General features: G+C 37.7%; 1 protein-coding gene across 6 annotated transcripts in view; it reads left to right on the top strand.

The window, feature by feature from the left end:
• Positions 1-27,270, top strand: part of OPHN1 (oligophrenin 1) — a 558,586-nt gene that overhangs the window by 474,775 nt on the left and 56,541 nt on the right. For all 6 annotated transcript variants that reach the window (XM_032329488.1, XM_032329487.1, XM_032329486.1 and 3 more), the window contains one exon: positions 961-1,108. In XM_032329488.1, the coding sequence (XP_032185379.1) occupies positions 961-1,108 (148 nt within the window). The remainder of the gene's footprint in view (positions 1-960; positions 1,109-27,270) is intronic.

Raw genomic sequence — 27,270 nt, 5'->3', positions numbered from 1 at the left:
CAGTGGGAAGTCTGCTTCTCCCTCACTCTCCCTGCTTGTGTTACCTCTCTTGCTGTGTCTCTCTCTGTCAAATAAATAAATAAAATCTTTAAAAAATTTTTGTAATGATACCCTCTCCCTCATTTGTCCAGCACTTTTTACAATGGATAGGACATTTTGTTTTCACCCTTTCTTATTTTTTTAATTTTATTTTTTCAGTGTTCCAAAATTCATTGTTTATGCACCACACCCAGTGCTCCATGCAATACGTGCCCTCCTTAATACCCACTACCAGGCTCACTCAGACCCTCACCCCCATCCCCTCCAAAACCCTCAGTTTGTTTCTCAGAGTCCACAGTCTCCCATGGTTTGTCTCATCTTTTTTGAATAATATATCCATGGTATGAAATTTTAAAAGATCAAGATGATATAGGAGTAAGAAATAAGTTACCGCCATCCTTTCCTCAGCCACTTATTATTCCTATCTTGAAGCAAACAATTTCACCAATTTCTTTGGTATCCTTTTAGAAATATTGGGTGCATTTTAGTAACCCTCCACAACCAACCCCTACCCATACAATGTACCTTGACTACCCTTTTCACTTGATTCTTATCACACCGTGTGAAGTAGTGGTGATCTCCCCATGTTACAGATGAGGAATCTAAAACTCAGAGATAGGAGGTAACTTGCCTAAGGTTTTCCAGGGAATAAGTGAAAATCCAGGATTGACTGTGCAAGTTTTTGTTTGCATTCTTTCCTCCACAATGTGAAGGGCCAGGTGCTGTGTCTTAAACATGATGGGAGACTTCTAAACACTTGTTTGTAGCTGGAATGATTTTAAAAATCCCAATTCCTTTAGTCATATTAGAATTGCTATGGCAAACTCTAGGTGTAATGTTGGTAGGCATCAATGGGTATTTAGAATTAGGGAGACAAAAACTTGGTCTTTCTCATTGTTTCCTCAAAATATTCTTTTACAGATCTATTCAGGTCCACCTGAAGAAAGTTGTACACCCCCAGTGCCTCCACCTCGAGTGACAGCAAGAAGGCACAAACCAATCACGATTTCAAAACGCTTGCTGCGAGAAAGAGCAATTTTTTATACTTCTTCCCTGGATGAACGTGAAGGTCAGTACTGAGGTATAGCCTTAGCTTCTTAATAGCATTAGAAGTGACTGGATTGCTGCGATCTCATTTGAAAACTTCAACAGATGAGGATTTGCTTCTTATGGATGGGCAAAGACAGTGGTTTCTTGAGATGGAATCTACTGATGAAGATGCTATAAAGACTGTTGAAATGACAACAAAGGATTTTGAATATTAAATAAGCTTAGTTGATAAAGAAGTGGCAGGGTTTGAGAGTATCAACTCCAATTTTGAAAGTTCTACTGTGGGTAAAATGCCATCAAACACTATTACATGTTAAAGAGAAATGGCATGTAAAAAGAAAAGTCAGTCAATTCAGCAGACTTCATTATTGTCTAATTTTAAAAAATTGCTACAGCTAACCGAACCATCACCCAGATCAGTTAGCAGCCATCAAAAATAAGGCCAGAGCTTTCTCCAGCATAAATATTATGACTTGCTGGAATCTCAGATGATGTTTAGTATTTTTAAGCAATAAAGTATTCTTTTATTTATTAAGCTTTTTATTCCAAAGTAGTTAATATTTCAGGTATAAAATATAGTGGTTCAAAACGTACATACAACACCTGGTGTTCATCACAACAAATGTACTCCTTAATCCCCATCACCTATTTTATCCATTCCTACACCCACCTCCCCTCTGGTAACCATTAGTTTACTCCCTATAGTTAAAAGTCTGTTACTTGTTCTTTTTGTTTGTTTCTTTGTTTCTCTCTCTCTCTCTCTTCCCCTTTGCTGTATTGTTTTGTTTCTTAAAGTCCACATATGAGCGAAATCATATGGTATTTGTCTTTCTCTGAGTAACTTATTTCATTTAGCATAATACTTTCTAGCTCAAAACACATCATTGCAAATGATAAGATTTCATTCTTTTTTATGGATAAGTAATATTGCGTTATATATATTCCACATATATACCATATCTTCTTTATCCATTCATCTATCAAGGAACACTTCTTTACCCATGCATCTGTTGAGGGACACTTGGGCTGGTTCCACAATTTTACTCTTGTAATAATGCTGCTATAAACATAAGGGTGCATGTATGCCTTTGAATTATTGTTTTTGTATTCTTTGGGTAAATACCCAGTAGTATAATTGCTGGATCATAGGGTAGTTCTATTTTTAATTCTTTGAGGAAACACCATACTGTTTCCCACAGTGGCTGTACAAGTTTGCACACCCACCAATAGTGCACAGATTTCCTTTTTCTGACCATCCTCACCAATACTTGCTGTTTCTTATATTTTTAATTTTCACCCTTTTGACAGGTTTGAGGTGATACCTCATTGTAATTTTGATTTACGTTTCCCTGATGATGAGTGATGTTGAGCATCTTTTCATGTCTGTTGGCCATCTGTATGTTTTCTTTGGAGAAATGTCTGTTCATTTCTTCTGCTCATTTTTAATTTGATTATTTGGTTTTTAGGTGTTGAGTTGTATAAGTTGCTTATATATTTTGGATACTAACCCTTAATCAGACATGTCATTTGCAAATATCTTCTCCCATTCATCAGGTTGCCTTTTAGTTTTGTTGATTGTTTCCTTCACTGTGCAGGAGCTTTTGTTTTGAGGTAGTCCCAATAGTTTATTTTTGCTTTTATTTCCCTTGCCGCAGGAGACATACCTAGAAAAAATGATGTCAGAGAAATTATTGCTTATGTTCTTTTCTAAGATTTTTAGGGTTTCAGCTCTCACATTTAGATTTTTAATCCATTTTGAGGTTTTTTTTTCATATGGTGTAAGAAATTGGTCCATTTTCATTCTTTTGCATATAACTGCGCTGTTTTAGAGGCAACATTTGTTGAAAAGACTATCTTCTCCCCATTGTATATTCTGTCCTCCTTTTTTGGAGATTAATTGATCATACGATTGTGCATTTATTCCCGGGTTTTCCATTCTATTACATTGATCTATCTACTTATTTTTTTGCCAGTAACATACTCTTTTGACTACTAGAGCTTTGTAGCATAACTTGAAGTCTGGAATTGTGCTGCTGCCAGTTTTGTTTTTCTTTTTCAAGATTGCTTTGGCTATTTGGGGTCTTTTGTGGTTCTGTATAAATTTTAGGATTATTTTTTCCAGTTCTGTGAGAAATACTACTGGTATTTTGGTAGAGATTTCATTAAATCTCTAGATGGCTTTGGGTTGTGTAGACATTTTAACAATACTTGTTCTTCCAGTCCATGAGTATGGAATGTCTTTCCATTTCTTTGTGTCATCTTTAATTTCTTTAATGTTATGTAGTTTTCAGTGTACAGGTCTTTCTTCTCTTTCACTATGTTTATTCTTGGATACTTTATTATTTTTGGTGCAATTTTAAAAAGAATTGTTTTTTAAATTTCTCTTTTTGCTGCATCATTATTATTACATAGAAATGCATTGACTTTTCTGAACATTGATTTTGTATCCTGCAACTTTATGAATTTATTTATCAGTACTAGTAGTTTTTTGGTAGTCTTCAGTTTTTTCTATATATAGTAGCATGGCATCTGCAAATAGTGAAATTTTACTTCTTCCTCGCCTTTTATTTCTTTTTCTTGTCTGAATGTTGTAGCTAGGACTTCCATTACTATGTTGAATAAAAGTGGTGAAAATGGGGGACCCTGGGTGGCTCCATCATTAAGCATCTGACTTTAGCTCAGGTCATGATGCCAGGGTCCTGGGATTGAGACCCACATTAGACTCCCTGCTTAGTGGGGAGCCTGCTTCTCCCTCTCCCCCTGCCTGTTTTCCCTCTCTCCCTCTTCCCCTGCCTGTGTTCCTGCTCTCTGTCAAATAAATAATAAATAAAGTCTTTTTTAAAAAGTATTGAGGGACTGGAAGAAATTATGCTGAGTGAAATAAGTCAAGCAGAGAGAGTCAATTATCATATGGTTTCACTTATTTGTGGAGCATAAGAAATAACACAGAGGACATGGGGAGTTGGAGAGAAGGGAGTTGAAGGAAATTGGAGGGGGAGATGAACCATGAGAGACTGTGTACTCTGAAAAACAATCTAAGGGTTTTGAAGAGGGAGCGGTGGGAAGTTAGGCCAGCCTGGTGGTGGTTATTGTGGAGGGCACATATTGCATGGAGCACTGGGTGTGTTGCATAAACAATGAAGTCTAGTACAGTGAAAAGTAATTTAAAAAATAAAAAAAAATGGGCACCTGGGTGGCTCAGTGGGTTAAGCCGCTGTCTTCGGCTCAGGTCATGTTCCCAGGGTCTTGGGATCGAGTCCCCCATCGGGCTCTCTGCTCAGCAGGGAGCCTGCTTCCTTCTCTCTCTGCCTGCCTCTCTGCCTACTTATGATCTCTCTCTCTGTCAAATAAATAAATAAATAAAATCTTTAAAAAATAAATAAATAGGAGGAGGAGTCAAGATGGCGGAGAAGTAGCAGGCTGAGACTACTTCAGCTAGCAGGAGATCAGCTAGATAGCTTGTCTGAAGATTGCAAACACCTGCAAATCCATCAGCAGATCGAAGAGAAGAAGAACAGGAATTCTGGAAACAGAAAAACAACCACTTTCTGAAAGGTAGGACTGGCGGAGAAGTGAATCCAAAGTGACGGGAAGATAGACCCCGGGGGAGGGGCCGGCTCCGGAGCACAAAATCAGGACTTTTAAAAGTCTGTTCCGCTGAGGGACATCACTCCAGAGGCTAAACCGGGGCGAAGCCCACCGGGGTCAGCGTGGCCTCAGGTCCCGCAGGCTCACAAAAGGATCAGGGGTGTCTGAGTGTCACAGAGCTTGCAGGTATTGGAACGGAAAAGCCGGGTACAGAGACAGAGCCAACAGTAAGCTCACACCTTGGGCTTACCTTGAACCGGTTGCAGGCTCGGTGAGCTCGGAGCACGGCCAGAGGTCAGGCAGACGGGAGTAACTGGGCGCTGTTCTCTGAGGGTGCACTGAGGAGTGGGGCCCCGGGCTCTCGGCTCCTCTGGGCCGGAGACCAGGAGGCCACCATTTGTATTCCCGTCCTCCAGAACTCTACGGAAAACGCTCAAAGAACAAAAGCTTCTGAAAGCAAAGCTGAGCGGATTACTCAGCCCCTGGTAAGGGCGGTGCAATTCCGCCTGGGGCAAAGGCACTTGATAATCACTACACCAGGCCCCAGCCCAGAAGATCAACAAGAAACCCAGCCAAGACCAAGTTCACCTACCAAGGAGTGCGGTTTCAAAATCAAGGAGAGCAGCAGAATTCCAGAGGAGGAGAAAGCAAAGCAAGGAACTCATGGCTTTCTCCCTGTGATTTTTTTAGTCTTGCCGTTAATTTAATTTTTTTCTTTTTCATTTTTTTTCGGTTCTGCTAAAATTTTTTTTTAATTTTACCATTTTCTTTTTTAGCATTTTTTATCTAGTTTATCTGATATATATATATTTTATTTTTTATGTTTTTCTTTATTCATTTTCTTTTTTTAATTCTTTTCTTTTTTTCTTTTTTTTTTCCTTTCTTTCTTTCTGAACCTCTTTATACCCTTTCTCCCCCTTCACGATTTGGGATCTCTTCTGATTTGGTTAAAGCATATTTTCCTGGGGTTGTTGCCACCCTTTTAGTATTTTACTTGCTCCATCATATACACTTATCTGGACGAAATGACAAGGCGGAAAAATTCACCACAAAAAAAAGAACAAGAGGCAGTACCGAAGGCTAGGGACCTAATCAATACAGACATTGGTAATATGTCAGATCTAGAGTTCAGAATGACAATTCTCAAGGTTCTCGCCAGGCTCGAAAAAGGCATGGAAGATATTAGAGAAACCCTCTCGGGAGATATAAAAGCCCTTTCTGGAGAAATAAAAGAACTAAAATCTAACCAAGTTGAAATCAAAAAAGCTATTAATGAGGTGCAATCAAAAATGGAGGCTCTCGCTGCTAGGATAAATGAGGCAGAAGAAAGAATTAGTGATATAGAAGACCAAATGACAGAGAATAAAGTTGCTGAGCAAAAGAGGGACAAACAGCTACTGGACCACGAGGGGAGAATTCGAGAGATAAGTGACACCATAAGACGAAACAACATTAGAATAATTGGATTCCAGAAGAAGAAGAAAGAGAGAGGGGAGCAGAAGGTATACTGGAGAGAATTATTGGGGAGAATTTCCCCAATATGGCAAAGGGAACGAGTATCAAAATTCAGGACGTTCAGAGAACGCCCCTCAAAATCAGTAAGAAGAGGCCCACACCGCGTCACCTAATAGTAAAATTGACAAGTCTCAGTGACAAAGAGAAAATCCTGAAAGCAGCCCGGGAAAAGAAGTCTGTAACATACAATGGTAAAAGTATTAGATTGGCAGCTGACTTATCCACAGAGACCTGGCAGGCCAGAAAGAGCTGGCATGATATTTTCAGAGCACTAAACGAGAAAAACATGCAGCCAAGAATACTATATCCAGCTAGCCTATCATTGAAAATAGAAGGAGAGATTAAAAGCTTCCAGGACAAACAAAAACTGAAAGAATTTGCAAACACCAAACCAGCTCTACAGGAAATATCGAAAGGGGTCCTCTAAGCAAAGAGAGAGCCTACAAGTGGTAGATCAGAAAGGAACAGAGACCATATACAGTAACAGTCACCTTACAGGCAATACAATGGCACTAAATTCATATCTCTCAATAGTTACCCTGAATGTTAATGGGCTAAATGCCCCTGTCAAAAGACACAGGGTATCAGAATGGATAAAAAAACAAAACCCATCTATATGTTGCCTCCAAGAAACTCATTTTAAGCCCGAAGACACCTCCAGATTCAAAGTGAGGGGGTGGAAAAGAATTTACCATGCTAATGGACATCAGAAGAAAGCAGGAGTGGCAATCCTTATATCAGATCCATTAGATTTTAAGCCAAAGACTATAATAAGAGATGAGGAAGGACACTATATCATACTCAAAGGGTCTGTCCAACACGAAGATCTAACAATTTTAAATATCTATGCCCCCAACGTGGGAGCAGCCAACTATATAAACCAATTAATAACAAAATCAAAGAAACACATCAACAATAATACAATAATAGTAGGGGACTTTAACACTCCCCTCACTGAAATGGACAGATCATCCAAGCAAAACATCAGCAAGGAAATAAAGGCCTTAAATGACACACTGGACCAGATGGACATCACAGATATATTCAGAACATTTCATCCCAAAGCAACAGATACACATTCTCCTCTAGTGCACATGGAACATTCTCCAGAATAGATCACATCCTCGGTCCTAAATCAGGACTCAACCGGTATCAAAGGATTGGGATCATTCCCTGCATATTTTCAGACCACAATGCTCTAAAGCTGGAACTCAACCACAAAAGGAAGTTTGGAAAGAACCCAAATACATGGAGACTAAACAGCATCCTTCTAAACAATGAATGGGTCAACCGGGAAATTAAAGAAGAATTGAAAAAAATCATGGAAACAAATGATAATGAAAATACAACACTTCAAAATCTGTGGGACACAACAAAGGCAGTCCTGAGAGGAAAATAAATAGCGGTACAAGCCTTTCTCAAGAACCAAGAAAGGTCTCAGGTACACAACCTAACCCTACACCTAAAGGAGCTGGAGAAAGAACAAGAAAGAAACCCTGAGTCCAGCAGGAGAAGAGAAATCATAAAGATCAGAGCAGAAATCAATGAAATAGAAACCAAAAAAACCATAGAGCAAATCAACGAATCCAGGAGCTGGTTCTTTGAAAGAATTAATAAAATTGATAAGCCCCTGGGCATACTTATCAAAAAGAAAAGAGAAAGGACACAAATAGATAAAATCATGAATGAAAGAGGAGAGATCACAACTAACACCAAAGAAATACAAACTATTATAAGAACATACTATGAGCAACTCTACTCCAACAAATTTGACAATCTGGAAGAAATGGATGCATTCCTAGAAACATATAAACTACCACAACTGAATCAGGAAGAAATAGAAAGCCTGAACAGACCCATAACCAGTAAGGAGATTGAAACAGTCATTAAAAATCTCCAAACAAACAAAAGCCCAGGGCCAGATGGCTTCCCGGGGGAATTCTACCAAACATTTAAAGAAGAACTAATGCCTATTTTCCTTAAACTGTTCCAAAAAACAGAAATGGAAGGAAAACTCCCAAACTCATTTTATGAGGCCAGCATCACCTTGATACCAAAATCAGACAAGGATCTCATCAAAAAAGAGAGCTATAGACCAATATCGTTGATGAACACAGATGCGAAAATTCTCACCAAAATACTATCCAATAGGATTAAACAGTACATTAAAAGGATTATTCACCACGACCAAGTGGGATTTATTCCAGGGCTGCAAGGTTGGTTCAACATCCGCAAATCAGTCAATGTGATACAACACATCAATAAAAGAAAGAACAAGAACCATATGATACTCTCAATAGATGCTGAAAAAGCATTTGACAAAGTACAGCATCCCTTCCTGATCAAACTCTTCAAAGTGTAGGGATAGAGGGCACATAGCTCAATATCATCAAAGCCATCTATGAAAAACCCACCGCAAATATCATTCTCAATGGAGAAAAACTAAAAGCTTTTGCGCTAAGGTCAGGAACACGGCAGGGATGTCCATTATCACCACTGCTATTCAACATAGTACTAGAAGTCCTAGCCTCAGCAATCAGACAACAAAAGGAAATTAAAGGCATCCAAAGCGGCAAAGAAGAAGTCAAATTATCACTCTTCGCAGATGATATGATACTATATGTGGAAAACCCAAAAGACTCCACTCCAAAACTGCTAGAACTTATACAGGAATTCAGTAAAGTGTCAGGATATAAAATCTGTGCACAGAAATCAGTTGCATTTCTCTACACCAACAACAAGACAGAAGAAAGAGAAATTAAGGAGTCCATCCCATTTACAATTGCACCCAAAACCATAAGATACCTAGGAATAAACCTAACCAAAGAGGCACCGAATCTATACTCAGAAAACTATAAAGTACTCATGAAAGAAATTGAGGAAGACACAAAGAAATGGAAAAATGTTCCATGCTCCTGGATTGGAAGAATAAATATTGTGAAAATGTCTATGCTACCTAAAGCAATCTACACATTTAATGCAATTCCTATCAAAGTACCATCCATCTTTTTCAAAGAAATGGAACAAATAATTCTAAAATTTATATGGAACCAGAAAAAACCTCGAATAGCCAAAGGGATATTGAAAAAGAATGCCAACGTTGGTGGCATCACAATTCCGGACTTCAAGCTCTATTACAAAGCTGTCATCATCAAGACAGCATGGTACTGGCACAAAAACAGACATATAGATCAATGGAACAGAATAAAGAGCCCAGAAATAGACCCTCAACTCTATGGTCAAGTAATCTTCGACAAAGCAGGAAAGATTGTCCAATGGAAAAAAGGCAGCCTCTTCAAGAAATGGTGCTGGGAAAATTTTACAGCCACATGCAGAAAAATGAAATTGGACCATTTCCTTACACCACACACAAAAATAGACTCAAAATGGATGAAGGACCTCAATGTGCGAAAGGAATCCATCAAAATCCTTGAGAAGAACACAGGCAGCAACCTCTGTGACCTCAGCCGCAGCAACATCTTCCTAGGAACAACGCCAAAGGCAAGGGAAGCAAGGGAAAAAATGAACTATTGGGATTTCATCAAGATCAAAAGCTTTTGCACAGCAAAGGAAACAGTTAACAAAACCAAAAGACAACTGACAGAATGGGAGAATATATTTGTAATCGACCTATCAGATAAAGGACTAGTGTCCAAAAGCTATAAAGAACTAAGCAAACTCAACACCCAAAGAACAAATAATCCAATCAAGAAATGGGCAGAGGACATGAACAGACATTTCTGCAAAGAAGACATCCAGATGGCCAACAGACACATGAAAAAGTGCTCCATATCACTTGGCATCAGGGAAATACAAATCAAAACCACAATGAGATATCACCTCACACCAGTCAGAATGGCTAAAATCAACAAATCAGGAAATGACAGATGCTGGCGAGGATGCGGAGAAAGGGGAACCCTCCTACACTGTTGGTGGGAATGCAAGCTTGTGCAACCACTCTGGAAAACAGCATGGAGGTTCCTCAAAATGTTGAAAATAAAACTACCCTTTGACCCAGCAATTTCACTACTGGGTATTTACCCTAAAGATACAAACGTAGTGATCCGAAGGGGCACGTGCACCCGAATGTTTATAGCAGCAATGTCCACAATAGCCAAACTATGGAAAGAACCTAGATGTACATCCACAGATGGATCAAGAAGATGTGGTATATATTCACAATGGAATACTATGGAACCATCAAAAGAAATGAAATCTTGCCATTTGCGACAACATGGATGGAACTAGAGCGTATCATGCTTAGCGAAATAAGTCCAACAGACAAAGGCCACTATCATATAATCTCCCTGATATGAGGAAGTGGTGATGCAACATGGGGACTTAAGTGGGTAGGAGAAGAATCAATGAAACAAGATGGGATTGGGAGGGAGACAAACCATTAGTGACTCTTAATCTCACCAAATAAACTGAGGGTTGCTGGGGGAAGGGGGGTTGGGAGAAGGGGGGTGGGGTTATGGACATTGGGGTGAGTGTGTTCTTTGGTGAGTGCTGTGAAGTATGTAAACCTGGTGATTCACAGACCTGTACCCCTGGGGATAAAAATATATGTTTATAAAAAATAAAGAGTTAAAAAAAGAAAGAAAGAAAGAAAGAAAGAAAGAAAGAAAGAAAGAAAGAAAGAAAGAAAGAAAAATTAAAAATTAAAAATTAAAGTAGATACATTTTCTTGCATGTACATTATATCTCAATAAAGTATTTTTAAAATAAAATTTTTTTAAAAAAGCAGTGAGAATGGATATCCTTGTCTTGTTCATGATCTTAGGGGGAGAGCTCTCAGGTTTTCCCCACTGAGTATGGTGTTCACTGTGTGTTTTTCATGTAAGACCTTTATGTTGAGATATGTTCCCTTAAGACCTACTTTGTTGACATTTTATTTTGTTTTGTTTTGTTTTTCATGAATGGATTGGTGCTTGTCAAATGTCTTTTTTGGATCTATTGAAATGATCATATGGTTTTTGTCCTTTCCCCTATTGATGTGATGTATGACATTGATTAATTTGCTAATATTGAATCACTCTTGCATCCTTGGAATAAATTCCCCTTTATCATGGTGAATGAATGTTTTGAGGTATTGTTGTATTCAATTTGCTAGTATTTAGTTGAGTTTTTTTTGCATCTATATTTAATAGAAATGTCAGATTTTGATTATTTTTTTGTGCTGTCTTTATCTGGTCTTGGTATCAGGGTAATGCTGGTCTCATATAATGAATTTGGAAGTTCTCCTTCCTTTTCTATTTTTGTAATATCTGGAGAGGAATAGGTATCAAATCTTCTTTAAATGTCTGGTAGAATTTGCCTATGAAGCTGTCTTGTCCTAGACTTCTGGTTTTGGGGAGTTTTTTGATAATTGAATTCACTTTCTTTGCTGGTTATTGGTCTGTTCAAGTTTTCTCTTTCTTCCTGCTCCAGTTTTTGTAGGTTATATGTTTCTAGGAATTTACCTGTTTTTTCTAGGTTGTCCAGTTTGTTGGCATATAGTGTCTCATAATATTTTCTTATATTTGTTTGTATTTCTGTGGTGTTGGTTCCTATTTCTCCCCTCTCATTTGTGATTTTATTTGAGTAATTTCTCTTTGTTTTTCTGGTGAGTATGGCTAAAGTTTTATCAATTTTGCTTATCTTTTCAAAGACACAAGTCCTGGTTTCACTGATTAGTTCTACGTGTGTGTGTGTGTCTGTGTGTTTAAGCTTCTGTATCTTTTCTTTTCTACTCAAATATTTACTATTTCCTTCCTTCCCCTTAGGTTTTAGTTTTGTTTATTCTTCTTTTTCTCGCTTCTTTATGTATAAAGTTAGGTAGTTTATTTGAAATTTTTCTTGCTCCTAGAGTTCGGCATTCCCTTTGCTGTATCCCATTGATTTTTGGACTGCTATGTTTTCTTTTTCATTTGTTGCCATGTAATTTTATATTTCTTCTTTGATCTATTAGTTGACCCATTCATTCTTTAGTAGGATGTTATTTAGTCTCCATGTGTTTATGTTCTTAACAGATTTTTTTCTTTTTGTTGATTTGTGGTTTCATAGTGTCGTAGTCAGAAAATATGCATGGTATTACTTTAATATTTTTTAATTTGTTGAGACTTTTCTTGTGGCATAATTTGTGTCCCATTCTGGAGAATGTTCCATGTGCCCTTGAAAAGAATGTGTATTCTGCTGTTTAAGGATGGTGTTCTGAATATATCTGCTCAATCCATCTGGTCCAGTGTCTCCTTCAAAGCCATTATTTCCTTGTTGGTTTTCTGATTGGATTGTCTGTCTGTGATGTGAATGTCCCCTACTATTATTGTGTTACTATCAATTTGTTCCTTTTTTTGCTTTTAAATGTCTTATATACTTAGTTACTCCCATGTTAGGTGCATAAATATTTACAAATGTTATAACTTCTTGTTGGATTTTCCCCTTTATTATTATACACTGTCCTTGTTTGTTTCTTGCTACAGTCTTTTTTTAAAGCCTATTTTTCCCAAGTCACAAGATATAAAATCAGTGTACACTAGTCAGTTCCATATCTATACACTAACAATGACACAGCAGAAAGAGAAATAGAGGAATCGATCCCATTTATAAATGCACCAAATACTATAAGATACCTGGAAATAAACCTAACCAAAGAGGTAAAGTGTCTTTATTCTGAAAACTATAGAAAACTTATGAAAGAAATTGAAGAACACACAAAGAAATGGAAAAATCATCCATGTTCATGAACTGGAAGAACAAATATTGTTAAAACAACTATGCTACCCCAAAAAAGTCTATACATTCAATAGAGTCCCTATCAAAATGCCATCAGCATTTTTCGCAGAGCTGAAACAAACAATCCTAAAATTTGTATGAAACCAGGAAACATCCCAGATAGCCAAAGGAATGTTTAAAAAGAAAACCAAAGCTTGTGGCATCACAATTCCAGACTTCAAGCTGTATTACAAAGCTGTAATCAGCAGGACAGTATGGTATGGGCACAAAAACAGACATATAGGTCAATGGAACAGAATAGAGAACCCAGAAATGGACCCTCACCTCTATGATCAACTGATCTTCAACAAAGCAGGAGGGACTATTCAATGGAAAACCAATGGTGTTGGGAAAATTGGACAGCCACATGCAGAAGAATGAAACTGGACCAGTTTATTATACCATACACAAAAATAAACTCAAAATGGATTAAATGTGAGATAATAATCCCTCACTAAATGTGAGATAAGAATCCCTCAAAATCCTGGAGGAGAATACAGGCAGCAACCTCTTTGACCTCAGACACAGCAACTTCTTGCTAGACACATCTCTAGATGCAAGGGAAACAAAAGCAAAAATGAACTATTGGGAGTTCAAGATAAAAAGCTTTTGCACAGCAAAGGAAACAATCAACAAAACTAAAAGGCAAGCTATGGAATTGGAGAAGATATTCACAAATGATGTATCAGATAAAGGGTTAGTATCCAAAATATATAAAAAGCTTATACAACTCAACATTAAAAAAAAATCCAATTTTTTAAAAATGGACAGAAGATATGAAGAGACATTTCTCCAAAGAAGACATACGAATGGCTAACAAACACATGAAAAAATGTTCAACATAACTCAGAAGCAGGGAAAGACAAATCAAAACCACAATGAGATATCACCTCACACTGGTCAGAATAACTAAAATTAACAAGTCAGGAAACAACAAATGTTGGTGAGAATGCGGAGAAAGAGGAATGCCAACTGGTGTAGCCACTCTGTAAAACAGTATTGGGGTTCCTCAAAAAGTTAAAAATAGAACTACCCTACAATCTAGCAATTGCACTGCCAGGTATTCTTCCAAAGGATACAGACACAGTGATTTGAAGGGGCACATGCACCCCAATGTTTATATAGCACCAATGTCCACAATAGCCAAAATATGGAAAAAGCCTAGATATCTATCAACAGATAGATCTCCCCCAACTTGTGTTCCTTCTATCTCTGTGTGTCTCTCTCTGTCAAATAAATAAATAAAATCTTTTTTAAAAAAAGACAAAGAAAATTGACATTTATTTAGACTAGGGAAAAAAAGAGAGAAGACTTAAATAAAATTAAAAATGAAAGAGAAGACATTACAACAGAAATTCAGAGATTCATAAAGAGACAACTGTGAACAATTAAATTCCAACAAGTTGGATAACCTAGAAGAAATGGATACATTTCTAAAAACATATAAGCTCTCAAGACTGAATTATAAATAGAAAAACTGAATAGACCAATAATGAGTAAGGAGATGAATTGCAACCAAAAACCTCCCAACCAAGAAAAGCTTCACAGTCTAATGTATTCACTGGAGAATTCTACCAACCATTAATGAAGAATTAATACCAATCTTTCTAAAACCCTTGCAAAAACTTTAAGAAGAAGGAACAATCCTATCTCATTTTTTGAGACCAGCCTTACCTCGGTACCAAAGCCAATGAAAGACAATATAAAACAGGAAAATTGTAGGCCAGTATCCCTGACGAATATAGATGCTAAAATCCTTGACAAAGTACTTGAAAACTGAATCCAACAGCAGATTAAAAGAATCTTGAACCATGGTCAAGTGAGATTTATCCCTAGGATGGGTACAAGTATGGTTCAGTATAAATAAAACAATAAATGGGACACATCACATTGGTAGAATGAATGATAAAAATTATATGATCTTTTCAATAGATCCAGAAAAAAGCATATTCATCAATATTATTTCATGATAACAATTCTCAACAAATTACATATAGAAGGAATGTACTTTGGTATCATAAAGGCCATATATAACAAACCCACAGCTAATATTATACTCAAAGGTGAAAAGCTGAAAGCTCTTGATCTTAGAAAGATCAAGAACGAGGATGTCCACTGCCTCCACTTTTATTCAGCATAATATTGTAGTCCTAGCCAGAGAAGTTAGTCAAGAAAAAGAAAAAAGAAAAGTGTCCAAATTAAAAAGCAAGAAGTAAAATTGTCTGTTTGTAGGTAGTATGCTCTTATATAGGAAAAAATCCTAGGGGGTCCTGGGTGGCTCAACTTGTTAAGCATCTGCCTTCCAGCTTAGGTCATGATTCCAGGGTCCTGGGATTGAGCCCTAGGTCAGGCTTCCTGCTCAGTGGGAAGCCTGCTTCTTCTCTCCCTTTGCCACTCCCCCTGCTTGTGCACGCTCTCTCTCGCTCGCTCTCTCTCTTTATCTCTCCCTCAAATAAGTAAATTAAATATATTTTTAAATAAAATAAAGAAAAAGCTCTAAAGACTCCAGCAAAAGACTGTTAGAACTAATAAGTAAATTCAACAAAGTACAGGATACAAAATCAACATACAAAATTCACTTGTGTTATATACTAACAATGAACTATCAAAAAAAAAAAAGAAAGAAAAAGAAATTTTTAAAAATGCCATTTACAATAGCATCAAAAAATATTTAGGAATAAAATTAACCAAGGAGTTGAAGACCTGTGCACTGAAAATTAGAAAGCATTGATGAAAGAAATTGAGAAAAACATAAATAAATGGAAAGATATTCTGTGTTCATGTATTGGAAGGATTATCTACAGAATCAATGCAAGTCTGTGTATTTGAGTTTTTAAGGTTCCACATATAAATGAGATCACGCAGTTTTTTTTCCTTTCTGTGTCTACCTTGTTACCCTGAGCATAATGTCTTCCGGGTTTTATCCATATCATTGCAAATGGCAGGATAGCCTCCTTTCTTAAAGCTGAATAATATTCATATATGTGATTATATAGCTATATTTTATTCATTCATCTGTTAGCAGACACTTAAGTTGTTTCTATATCTTGTTATCTTTTTAATTCTTGCTCTTATAAGTGGATGTGAATCCATACGCCTTTAATTCTTATCACTTCCCATTTAAGATAGGTAAATTGAGATCCATTTTGTAGTGAAGTCATTGGATGCTCAGAGAGGGTAAGTAGTTTGCTAAGTCCACATAGTTTCTAAATGACAGAGCAGCAATTTGCATCCACCTCATTCCAGAACTCATTTGTCTACTACATAGTGTCTAAACACTCTTCCGAGAAGCCATTGATCCTACTCACCACTGTTCTTTACCAGCAACATTTCATTATTTCACTCCCAAACTTGTTATTCCACTCTATAGAGTATTTCAGTGAGCCTTTTCACCAACATCACGGACTCCTGCACACCCACATATCTAAACAATGTCCATTCCACTCTTTACATCTCTTGACTCTGTCTCTCTTTGCTGCTGGTATTCTAATTTAGATCCTTCTCATCAGCAGTTTCCTATCTTGCCTCCCTACCTCTAGTCTCTCTACTCCTATGTTTTAATATGACCCAAAAGTGATATTCTAAAAACACATGTGATAATACCACTTCCCGGCCCAAAAATAACCTCTTTAACCCAGTGATAAAGTTCATATCCCTGAACATGGCATTTATGGCCTTAATGATACATTCCCAACCCACCTTCACAACCTCATCTCCAACTACACACACTTTTCATCTAAAATCAGTTACTGTGCCCAAGCCATACTAAATTTTATTTTACGTTTTTTATTTTTTTTAAATTTTTTATTAACTTAAATGTTTTATTAGCCCCAGGGGTACAGGTCTGTGAATTGCCAGGTTTACACACTTCTGAGCACTCACCATAGCACATACCCTCCCCAATGTCCATAACCCCACCATCTTCTCCCTAGCCCCCTACCCCCAGCAATCCTCAGTTTGTTTTGTAAGATTAAGAGTCTCTTATGATTTGTCTCCCTCCTGATCCCATCTTGTTTCATTTATTCTTTTCCTACTCCCCAAACCCCCATGCTGTCTCTCAACTTCCTTATATCAGAGAGATCATATGATAATTGTCTTTCTCTGATTGACTTATTTCACTAAGCATAATACCCTCTAGTTCCATCCATGTCTTTGCAAATGGCAAGACTTTGTTTCCTTTGAAGGCTGTGTAGTATTCCATTGTATATATGTACACCACATCTTTTTATCCATTCGTCTGTTGAGGGACATCTAGGTTCCTTCCATAGTTTGGCTATTGTGTACAGTTGCTATAAACATTTGGGTGCACGTGCCCCTTCGGACCACTACATTTGTATCTTTAGGGTAAATACCCAGTAGTGTAATTACTGGGTTGTAGGGTAGCTCTATTTTCAACTTTTTGAGGAACCTCCATGCTGTTTTCCAGAGTGGTTGCACCAATTTGCATTCCCACCAACAGTGTAGGAGGATTCCCCTTTCTCCACATCCTTCTCAGCATCTGTCATTTCCTGATTTGTGAATTTAAGCCATTCTGACTGGTGTGAGGTGGTATCTCGTTGTGGTTTTGATTTGCATTTCCCTGATGCCAAGTGATGTGGAACACTTTTTCACGTGTCTATTGGCCATCTGGATGTCTTTGCAAAAATGTCTGTTCATGTCCTCTGCCCATTTCTTGATTGGATTCTTTGTTCTTTCAGTGTTGAGTTTGCTAAGCTCTTTATAGATTTTGGATACTAGCCCTTTATCTGATATGTCGTTTACAAATACCTTCTCCATTCTGTCAGTTGTCTTTTGGTTTTGTTGACTGTTTCCTTTGCTGTGCAAAAGCTTTTGATCTTGATGAAGTCCCAATAGTTCATTTTTGCCCTTGCTTCCCTTGCCTTTGGCGATGTTCCTAGGAAGAAGTTGCTGTAGCTGAGGTCAAAGAGGATGCTGCCTGTGTTCTCCTCAAGGATTTTGATGGATTCCTTTCTCACATTGAGGTCCTTCATCCATCTTGAGTCTATTTTCATGTGTGGTATAAGGAAATGGTTCAGTTTCATTTTTCTGCATGTGGCTGTCCAATTTTATCACATCATTTGTTGAAGAGACTGTCTCTTTTCCATTGGACATGCTTTCCTGCTTTGTCAAAGATTAGTTGACCATAGAGTTGAGGGTCTATTTCTGGGCTCTCTATTCTGTTCCATTGATCTATATGTCTGTTTTTGTGCCAGTACCATACTGTCTTGATGATGACAGCTTTGTAATAAAGCTTGAAGTCTGGAATTGTGGTGCCACCAACATTGGCTTTCTTTTTCAACATTCTTCTGGCTATTCAAGGTCTTTTCTGGTTCCATATAAATTTTAGAATTCTTTGTTCCATTCCTTTGACAAAAATGGGTGGGATTTTGATAGGGATTGCATTAAACGTGTAGATTGCATAGACATTTTCACAATATTTGTTCTTCCAATCTATGAGCATGGAACATTTTTCTATTTCTTTGTGTCTTCCTCAATTTCTTTCATGAGTACTTTATAGTTTTCTGAGATAGATTCTTAGCCTCTTTGGTTAGGTTTATTCCTAGATATCTCAACCATTCCTAGGTAGGTTTTGGGTGCAATTGTAAATGGGATTGACTCCTTAATTTCTCTTTCTTCTGTCTTGTTGTTAGTGTAAAGAAATGCAACTGATTTCTGTGAATTGGTTTTATATCCTTACACTTTAGTGAATTCCTGTATGAGTTCTAGAAGTTTCGAAGTGGAGTCTTTTGGGTTTTCCACATATAGTATCATATTATCTGCAACGAGTGATAGTTTGACTTCTTTGCCAATTTGGATGCCTTTAATTTCTTTTTGTTGTCTGATTGCTGAGGCTAGGACTTCTAGTACTATGTTGAATAGCAGTGGTCATGGACATCCCTGCCGTGTTCCTGACCTTAGCGCAAAAGCTCTCAGTTTTTCTCCATTGAAAATGATATTTGCGGTGGGTTTTTCAGAGATGGCTTTGATGATATTCAGGTATGTAGCCTCTATCCCTACACTTTGCACAGTTTTAATCAGGAAAGGATGTTGTACTTTGTTGAATGCTTTTTCAGAATCTATTCAGAGTATTATATGGTTCTTGTTCTTTCTTTTATTAATGTGTCATATTGATTTTCGGATGAACCAACCTTGCAGCCCTGGAATAAATCCCACTTGGTCGTGATGAATAATCCTTTTAATTTAGTGTTGGAGCCTATTGGCTAGTATTTTGGTGAGAATTTTCACATCTGTGTTCCTCAAGGATATTGGTCTGTAATTCTCTTTTTTGATGGGATCTTTGTCTGGTTTTGGGATCAAGGTAATGTTGGCCTCATCAAATGAGTATGGAAGTTTTCCTTCCATTTCTATTTTTTGGAACAGTTTCAGGAGAATAGGAATTAGTTCTTCTTTAAATGTTTGGTATAATTCCCCTGGAAGCTTTCTGGCCCTGGGCTCTTGTTTGATTGGAGATTTTTGATGACTGCTTCAATTTCCTTACTGTTTATGGGTTTCTTCAGGTTTTCTATTTCTTCCTGGTTCAGTTGTGGCAGTTTATATGTCTCTAGGAATGCATCCATTTCTTCCAGATTGTCACATTTGCTGGTGTATAGTTGCTCATAATATGTTCATATAATTGTTTGTATTTCTTCTGTGTTGGTTTTCATCTCTCCTCTTTCTTTCATAATTTTATTTATTTGGGTACTTTCTCTTTTCCTTTGGATAAGTCTGACCAGGGATTTATCAATCTTATTAATTCTTTCAAAGAACCAGCTCCAAGTTTCATTGATTTGTTCTATTGTTCTGGTTTCTGTTTCATTGATTTATGCTCTGATCTTTATTATTTCTCTTCTCCTGCTGGGTTTAGACTTTCTTTGTTGTACTTCCACCAGATCCTTTAGGTGTAGGGTTAGGTTGTGTATTTGAGACCTTTCTTGTTTCTTGACAAAGGCTTGTATTGCTATGTATTTTCCTCTCAGGACTGCCTTTGCTGTGACACACAGATTTTGAACTGTTGTGTTTTCATTATCATTTGTTTTCATGAATTTTTTCAATTCTTTAATTTCCTGGTTGACCCATTCATTCTTTAGAGGGATGCTCTTTAGTCTCCATGTATTTGGGTTCTTTCTAATTTTCCTCTTGTAATTGAGTTCTAGCTTCAGAGCACTGTGGTCTGAAAATATACAGGGAATGGTCCCAATCTTTTGATACCAGTTGAGACCTGATTTATGACCCAGGATGTGATCTATTCTGGAGAATGTTCCATGCGTACTAGAGAAGATTGTGTATTCTGTTGCTTTGGGATGGAATGTTCTGAATATATCTGTGATGTCCATCTGGTCCAGTGTGTCATTTAAGACCTTTATTTCCTTGTTGATCTTTTGCTTAGATGATCTGTCCTTTCAGTGAGGGGAGTGTTAATCTCACCTACTATTATTGTATTATTGTTGATGTGTTTCTTTGATTTTGTTATTAATTGGTTTATATAGTTGTTTGCTCCTATGTTAGGGGCATAGATATTTAAAATTGTTAGATCTTCTTGCTGGACCGACCCTTTGAGTATGATATAGTGTCCTTCCTCATCTCTTATTATAGTCTTTGTCTTAAAATCTACTTTATCCGATATAAGGATTGCCATCCCAGGTTTCCTTTGATGTCCATTAGCATGGTAAATTGTTTTCCACCCTCTCACTTTAAAACTGGAGGTGTCCTCGGGTCTAAAATGAGTTTCTTGTAGACAGCATATTGATTTTTTTTTAATCCATTCTGATACCCTGTGTCTTTTGATTGGGGCATTTAGCCCATTTACATTCAGGGTAACTATTGAAAGATATGAATTTAGTGCCACTAAAGTGCCTGTAAAGTGACTATTATTGCATATTGTCTCTGTTCCTTTCTGGTCTACTACTTTTAGGCTCTCTCACTTGGAGGACCCACTTCAATATTTCCTGTAGAGCTCGTTTGGTGTTTACAAATTCTTTTAGGTTTTGTTTGTCCTGGGAGCTTTTTATCCCTCCCTCTATTTTCAATGGTAGCCTAGCTGGATATAGTATTCTTGGCTGCATGTTTTTCTCGTTTAGTTCTCTGAATATATCATGCCAGTTCTCTCTGGCCTGCCAGGTCTCTGTGGATAAGTTTGCTGCCAATCTAATATTTTTAACATTTTTTGTTACAAACATCTTGCCCCAGGCTGCTTTTAGGATTTTCTCTTTGTCACTAAGACTTGTAAATTTTAGTATTAGATGACAGGTGTGTACCTGTTCTTATTGATTTTGAGGGGGGTTCTCTGCACCTCCTGGATTTTGATGCTTGTTCCCTTTGCCATTTTAGGGCAAGTCTCTACAATAATTTGCTCCAATAAACCTTCTGCCCCCCTCTCTCTTTCTTCTTCTTCTAGAACCCCAATTATTTTAAGTTGTTTCGTCTTATGGTATCACTTATCTCGCGAATTCTCCCCTCATGGTCTAGTAGTTTTTTGTCTCTCTTTTGTACAGCTTCTTTATTCTCTGTCATTTGTTCTTCTATATCACTAATTCTCTCTTCTGCCCCATTTATCCTAGCAGTAAGAGCCTCCATTTTTTATTGCACCACATTAATGGTTTTTTGATTTCTGCTTGGTTAGATTTTAGTTCTTTTATTTCTCCAGAAAGTGCTTTTATTTCTCCAGACAGGTATTCTCTAATATCTTCCATGCCTTTTTCAAACCCAGCTAGCACCTTGAGAATCATTATTCTGAACTCTAGATCTGACATATTACCAATGTCCATATTGATTTGGTCTCTAGCCTTCGGTACTGCCTCTTGCTCTTTTTCTTTTGTAGTGAGTTTTTAGTCTTCTCATTTTATCCAAGTAAGAATATATGAAGGAGAGAATAAAATACTAAAAGGGTGGCATATACCCCAGTAAAATGTGCTTTATCCAAATAAGAAGAGACTTCTAATCATGGGGGGAAGAAAGACGGTAAAAAGAAGTTCAGGAGGGGCGCCTGGGTGGCTCAGCAGGTTAAAGCCTCTGCCTTTGGCTCAGGTCATGATCCCAGGGTCCTGGGCTCGAGCCCCACATCAGGCTTTCTGCTTGGTGGGGAGCCGCCCCCCCCCCCCCGCCTGTCTCTCTGCCTACTTGTGATCTCTGTCTGTCAAATAAATAAATAAAATCTTTTAAAAAAAGAAGTTCAGGGAAAAAAATTGAGAAAAGGGAAAAAATATAAAAAATAAAAAATATATATTAGACTGGTGAATAGAACAGAGTCACCCACTTAATTTTGGAGTATTTTGGTCTCTTAGAAGAAACTACCTCTCAAAATTTTAAAGAATGAATATATATATGTATACACACACACACACACACACACACGAAGGGTAAACACGATGAAGAGATGGAATATGACTATAAAGATGAAAATTTTAAAAAATTTTTTAAAAAAGGAGTTAAGATAAGTTGGTTGGGAGAATAAAGAAAAAGAAAGTGGAGAGAATTTGCTCAGGCTGGATACTAGAGCAAAGCCCTGTGCTACATTTATGGTATATTTTGATCTATTAGAAGTTGTATCCCAAATTTTTTTTAGAAGAAAAACCCTATGTGTATACAAAAAATAAATTTAGATACAATGAAGTATAAAATAGGACTATAATAATGAAGGATCAAAAAGATTTTTTTCATGAAAGGTATTGTTAAGGTAAATTAGTTAAAAAAGGTAAAAAAAGGAAAGAGTAAAAGTTAAAAAACTTTTAGCGTAAGAAAAAAATAAAATGAAAAAAATTAATTAACTTTGGAAGACTAAAGAATCATGCGGAGAAAGCCATGAATTCCATGCTTTGCCTTCTCCTCCTCTCGGATTTTGCTGTTCACCTTGGTAAGTGAACTTGGTCTTGGCTGGATTTCTTGCTGATCTTCTGGGGTAGGAGCCTGTTGTGATTCTCAAGTGTCTTTGCCCGAGTCTGAATTGCACCACCTTTACCAGGGGCCAGGCTAAGTAATCTGCTGGGGTTCGGTTTCTGGAGTTTTTGTTCCATGAACTGTTTCCGTAGTGTTCTGGAAGATGGGAATGAAAATGGTGGCCTCCCAATCTCTGGCCTGAAGGAGCTGAGAGCTCAGAGCCCCACTCCTCAGTGTGCCCTCTGAGAAAGCACCCAGTCATTCCCATCTCCCTGGCCACCGGCCATGCTCTGAGCTCACCTGGCCTGTGACCAAGTGTCTCTGTCTTTGGTACACAGCCCTGTCTGGTGTCTCCAAACCCAGCAGATCCCTGCAGTCATCCAGGGGGGGTCTCCCCAGATCTTGTGGGATCCCTGCTCAAAGAGCAGTGGTCTGACTGTGTGATGGATCACAGTTTAAGGTAACCCCCCAGTTGAGAGCTCACTCCTTGGCTCTGTCTCTGTAGCCGGCTTCCCCCCTCTAATACTTGCAAGCTCTGTGACACTCAGACTCTGCCAATCTTTCTGTGACTCCATGGGACCTGAGACCACGCTGTTGCTGTGTGGGTTTCACCCTGGCTTAGCCTCTGGAGTGATGTCCCTCAGGGGAGCAGACTTTTAAAAGTTCTGATTTTGTGCTCCATTGCTCCACCACTTGCCAGGATCCGGCCCCTACCCCCATGGTCTATCTTCTCGTTGCTTTGGATTCACTTCTCCAGAGGTCCTACCTTTGGGAAAGTGGTTGATTTTCTGTTTCTAGAATTGCTGCTCTTCTTCTCTTTACTCTCCTGTTGGATTTGTAGGTGTTCGGAATCGTTTGATAAAATATCTAGCTGATCTCCTCCTTCCTGATGTCACCTCAGCCTGCTACTCCTCTGCCATCTTCCAATTATCCCGATTAGGTGATTTTGAGGCTCTGATCACATTTTTTAATATTTTAAATTAAATTAAAATTTTTATTTTATATTTTTAAAAATATTTTTATATTTTATTTTATTTTATATAAAAATAATTTCATTTTAGTTTTTCAGTGTTCCAAGATTCTGTTTATGTACCACAGGCAGTGCTCCATGCAATTCATGCCCTCCTTAATACTCACAGCCAGGCTCACCCATCCCCCCACCCCCTGCCCTCTAAAATCCTGTTTGTTTCTCGGAGTATACAGTCTCTTATGGTTGGTCTCTCCCTCCAATTTCCCCAACTTCACTTTTCTTTTCCTTCTCCTAATGCCCTCTGTGTTATTCCTTGTTTCACAAATAAGTGAAACCGTATGATAATTGGCTTTCTCTGCTTGACTTACTTCACTCAGCATAATCTTGGGTGAATCATGATCTTTCACTCCTCCAAATTGTTCTGTCTGAAATTCACTTTCCTACTTTTCTACCTATTGCATTACTTCAAGACCCAGTTCAAATGGTACCTCTTTTACAAAACCTTCTTAAGCCCCTGCAGACAGAATTAGCAGGTCCTCCTCATAGCACTTATTTGCATGATTCTACTTGTATTATAGTAACTATTATTTTTCTCCTGCTGCACTAGTATGTTACATCTCGAAGATTCTTCCTACCACTTACCCACACATAGAAGAGAGGCCCCTCCATTGGCTACTTGCCTATTTGTGAGCCCTCCCTGTCAGTCCTGATCCATTCCCAGTTTTCTGCAGTTTCTGCAGCTGTTCTATGTGTTTTCCTGTGGAAATTGATGGCTGGTTAAAGAAAGAGAATGATACTAAATTCTTAATATCTATAGTGGAATAAACTCTCTTCAAGAAGAGTGTACTCTGGAAACAGACTTCAGACTTTGAAAACTGGTTCTACCGCATTAGTTTTGTGACATTGAGCTTGTATCAGTCTTAGATTCCTTATTTGTAAAATGAGACTAAGGGTTCACTACTTTATAGAGCAGTTTTGAAGATAATGGTGAGATAATCTTTGTGAAGCACTTAGAACAGGACTTGGTGCAGATAAAGTGCTCAAATAATGGTATCTGTTACCATCATCATCACTATCATTATTATCATCACCATTTTCTCATTTTGTCAATAATAATTCAGCATATTCCAAAACCTAGAATTAGTTTCCCTTGGCAGAAGGTCTTGTTCAGAGTCCCCATTGCTGCTATCATTCCATCCCCTATTTCCTTGAGTCAGGAGATGATCCTTTCTCATGTGGAAAGTAGTGACCTCTCTGAGACTGTATATGTGGATCATCTTTATGAGATTGGACTTCCCTAAATGTACTGAGATGGTAACAATGCTGTTATGGCCTATAGGGAACAGCCAGCCCCTGTGGTGTCTTCTGAAGTAGAGCAGGGATAAAATTTCCTAGGGCCTTTCTACTAGAAGAAAGTATTCATGTAACTGAGGTTTGGGGCCTAAAAATATTTAGGCACATGAGAGAAGAAATTCATGTCACTGTTCCCTTCATTGTTCTGAGAGGGTAAATGTGGTTAGGGTTACTCCTAAATGCTGGAGCTTTGCAGGTTACCTCAGGCTTAAGGCATGTCTAGTTGCACGTGATCTAGTTAACATGGCTCCTTTGTGCTTATGTCCCTACTATTATTTGTGATCCTTTAGTGAATTTTTGCTTGAATGTTCTATTCTTACAGCAATTGTGCTAGAATTAATAAAAGCAGGACTATATACCTACCTTGGTACAGAGTAGGGAAACTATAGAGGGAATCCTTTTGGCCCTGATCCCTATAATGGTGGCAGCACTGATTGGTGACAGGTTCTCAAGGAGAAGAAAGTTCTCTGGGGGAGAAAGTCTTTGCAGCAAATCTTAGCCCTTCCTTCCCACATAAAATCTCTTGCTTCACTGCCCTTTTAGAGCATAATAGCATAAATAATAACTAACAATTATAGAGTGTTTATTATGTCCCAGGCACTGAAGTAAGTATACAATCTCATGTAACCCTCACTACCACCTCATAAAGTAGTTACTATTATTACTTCCACTTTACTGAGGAGAAAACTTGAGGTATAGAGAGATTATGAATTTGCTTAAGGTCCTACAGTTGATAAAAAGCATAACTGAGATTCAAACCTGGCTATCTGACTCCAAAGCCTGCATTTCTTTTAACATTTTACTATGAAGAGTTTCAAACATAAACCAAAGTTAAAAAAAAAAGTATAATTTACTCCCCATGTGCCTACCACCCAGCTTCAACATTTACCACCCATATGCCCATTCTTGTTTCATCTGTACTCCTACCCATATCCCCAGCCAAGACATCATGTATGTATTTCACCCATAAATTTTTCAGTATATATCTCTAAAAGATAAGGACTTTTTGAAACCAAAATTAAAATACCATCATCATACCTGAAAGAAAATAAAACAAAACAAACAGTAATTCCTTAAGAGTGCTATCTAGTCAATGTTCAAATTCTCCATATTTTTTTAAAATCAGGATCCAAAAAGATATATGTATTACAACTGCTCAACATGTTTCTCAAGTCTCATTTAGCTAACAAGAACCTCTATTCTTAACCACTGCACTCTAATCTAGGTTTTCTATTATGAAGAAATGTGACAGTTTCCTTACAGCAGGAGTTCTCAATCAGGGATTAACAGCTTTAAGGAACTCTATGAATCTCTTTAAATTAAAATTAGTTTTTAAAATTTTTCATGTATTTGTGTGGGTTAATTTGGCTGTTATTAAAGTCTCAAAGTCTTAAGTAAGACTCATAACAATGGTAAAGTAGATACTATTGTCACAGAAAATTGTGGACCACAAAAGCTAAGGGAGGAACATAAAGTGGCTAGTTGGAGGTTTCTTCATGAGGTTGGAGAATGAAGTTAAATTCTGTTGTTTAACTTTAAATTTGAGAGATTTTAACAAATTACTTTTGAGAGAAATAGAAATAGTTAAGGATTAACTAATGTCTCCTAAAAAGATCAGGGTTATACTTGGGGACTCTTAAGACCCATCCATCCATCTATGTCTATCATCTACCTATTTATTTATAAATAATCTTATTTTATTTTTTCAGTGTTCCAAGATTCATTCTTTATGTACCACACCCAGTACTCCATGCAATACATGTTCTCCTTAATACCCACCACCTGGTTCCCCCATCCCCTCATCCTTCTCCCCTTTAAACCCTCAATTTGGGGGCATCTGGGTGGCTCAGTGGGTTAAAGCCTCTGCCTTCGGCTCAGGTCATGATCTCAGGGTACTAGGATCAAGCCCCACATCGGGCTCTCTGCTCAGTGGAGAGCCTGCTTCTCCTCTGTATCTGCCTGCTGCTCTACCTACTTGTGATGTCAAATAAATAAATAAAATCTTTAAAAAAAACCCCTCAATTTGTTTATCAGAGTCCACAGTCTCTCATGGTTCATCTACCCCCTTCATTTTCCCCTTCCTTCTCCTAATGTCCTCCGTGTTATTCTTTATGCTCCACAAGTAAGTG

The sequence above is a fragment of the Mustela erminea genome, chromosome X (genome assembly GCF_009829155.1).
Source record: "Mustela erminea isolate mMusErm1 chromosome X, mMusErm1.Pri, whole genome shotgun sequence".
Lineage (NCBI taxonomy): Eukaryota > Metazoa > Chordata > Mammalia > Carnivora > Mustelidae > Mustela > Mustela erminea.
The sequence above is the reverse complement of the archived record's forward strand: the minus strand, read 5'-3'. Positions and strand labels throughout refer to the sequence as shown.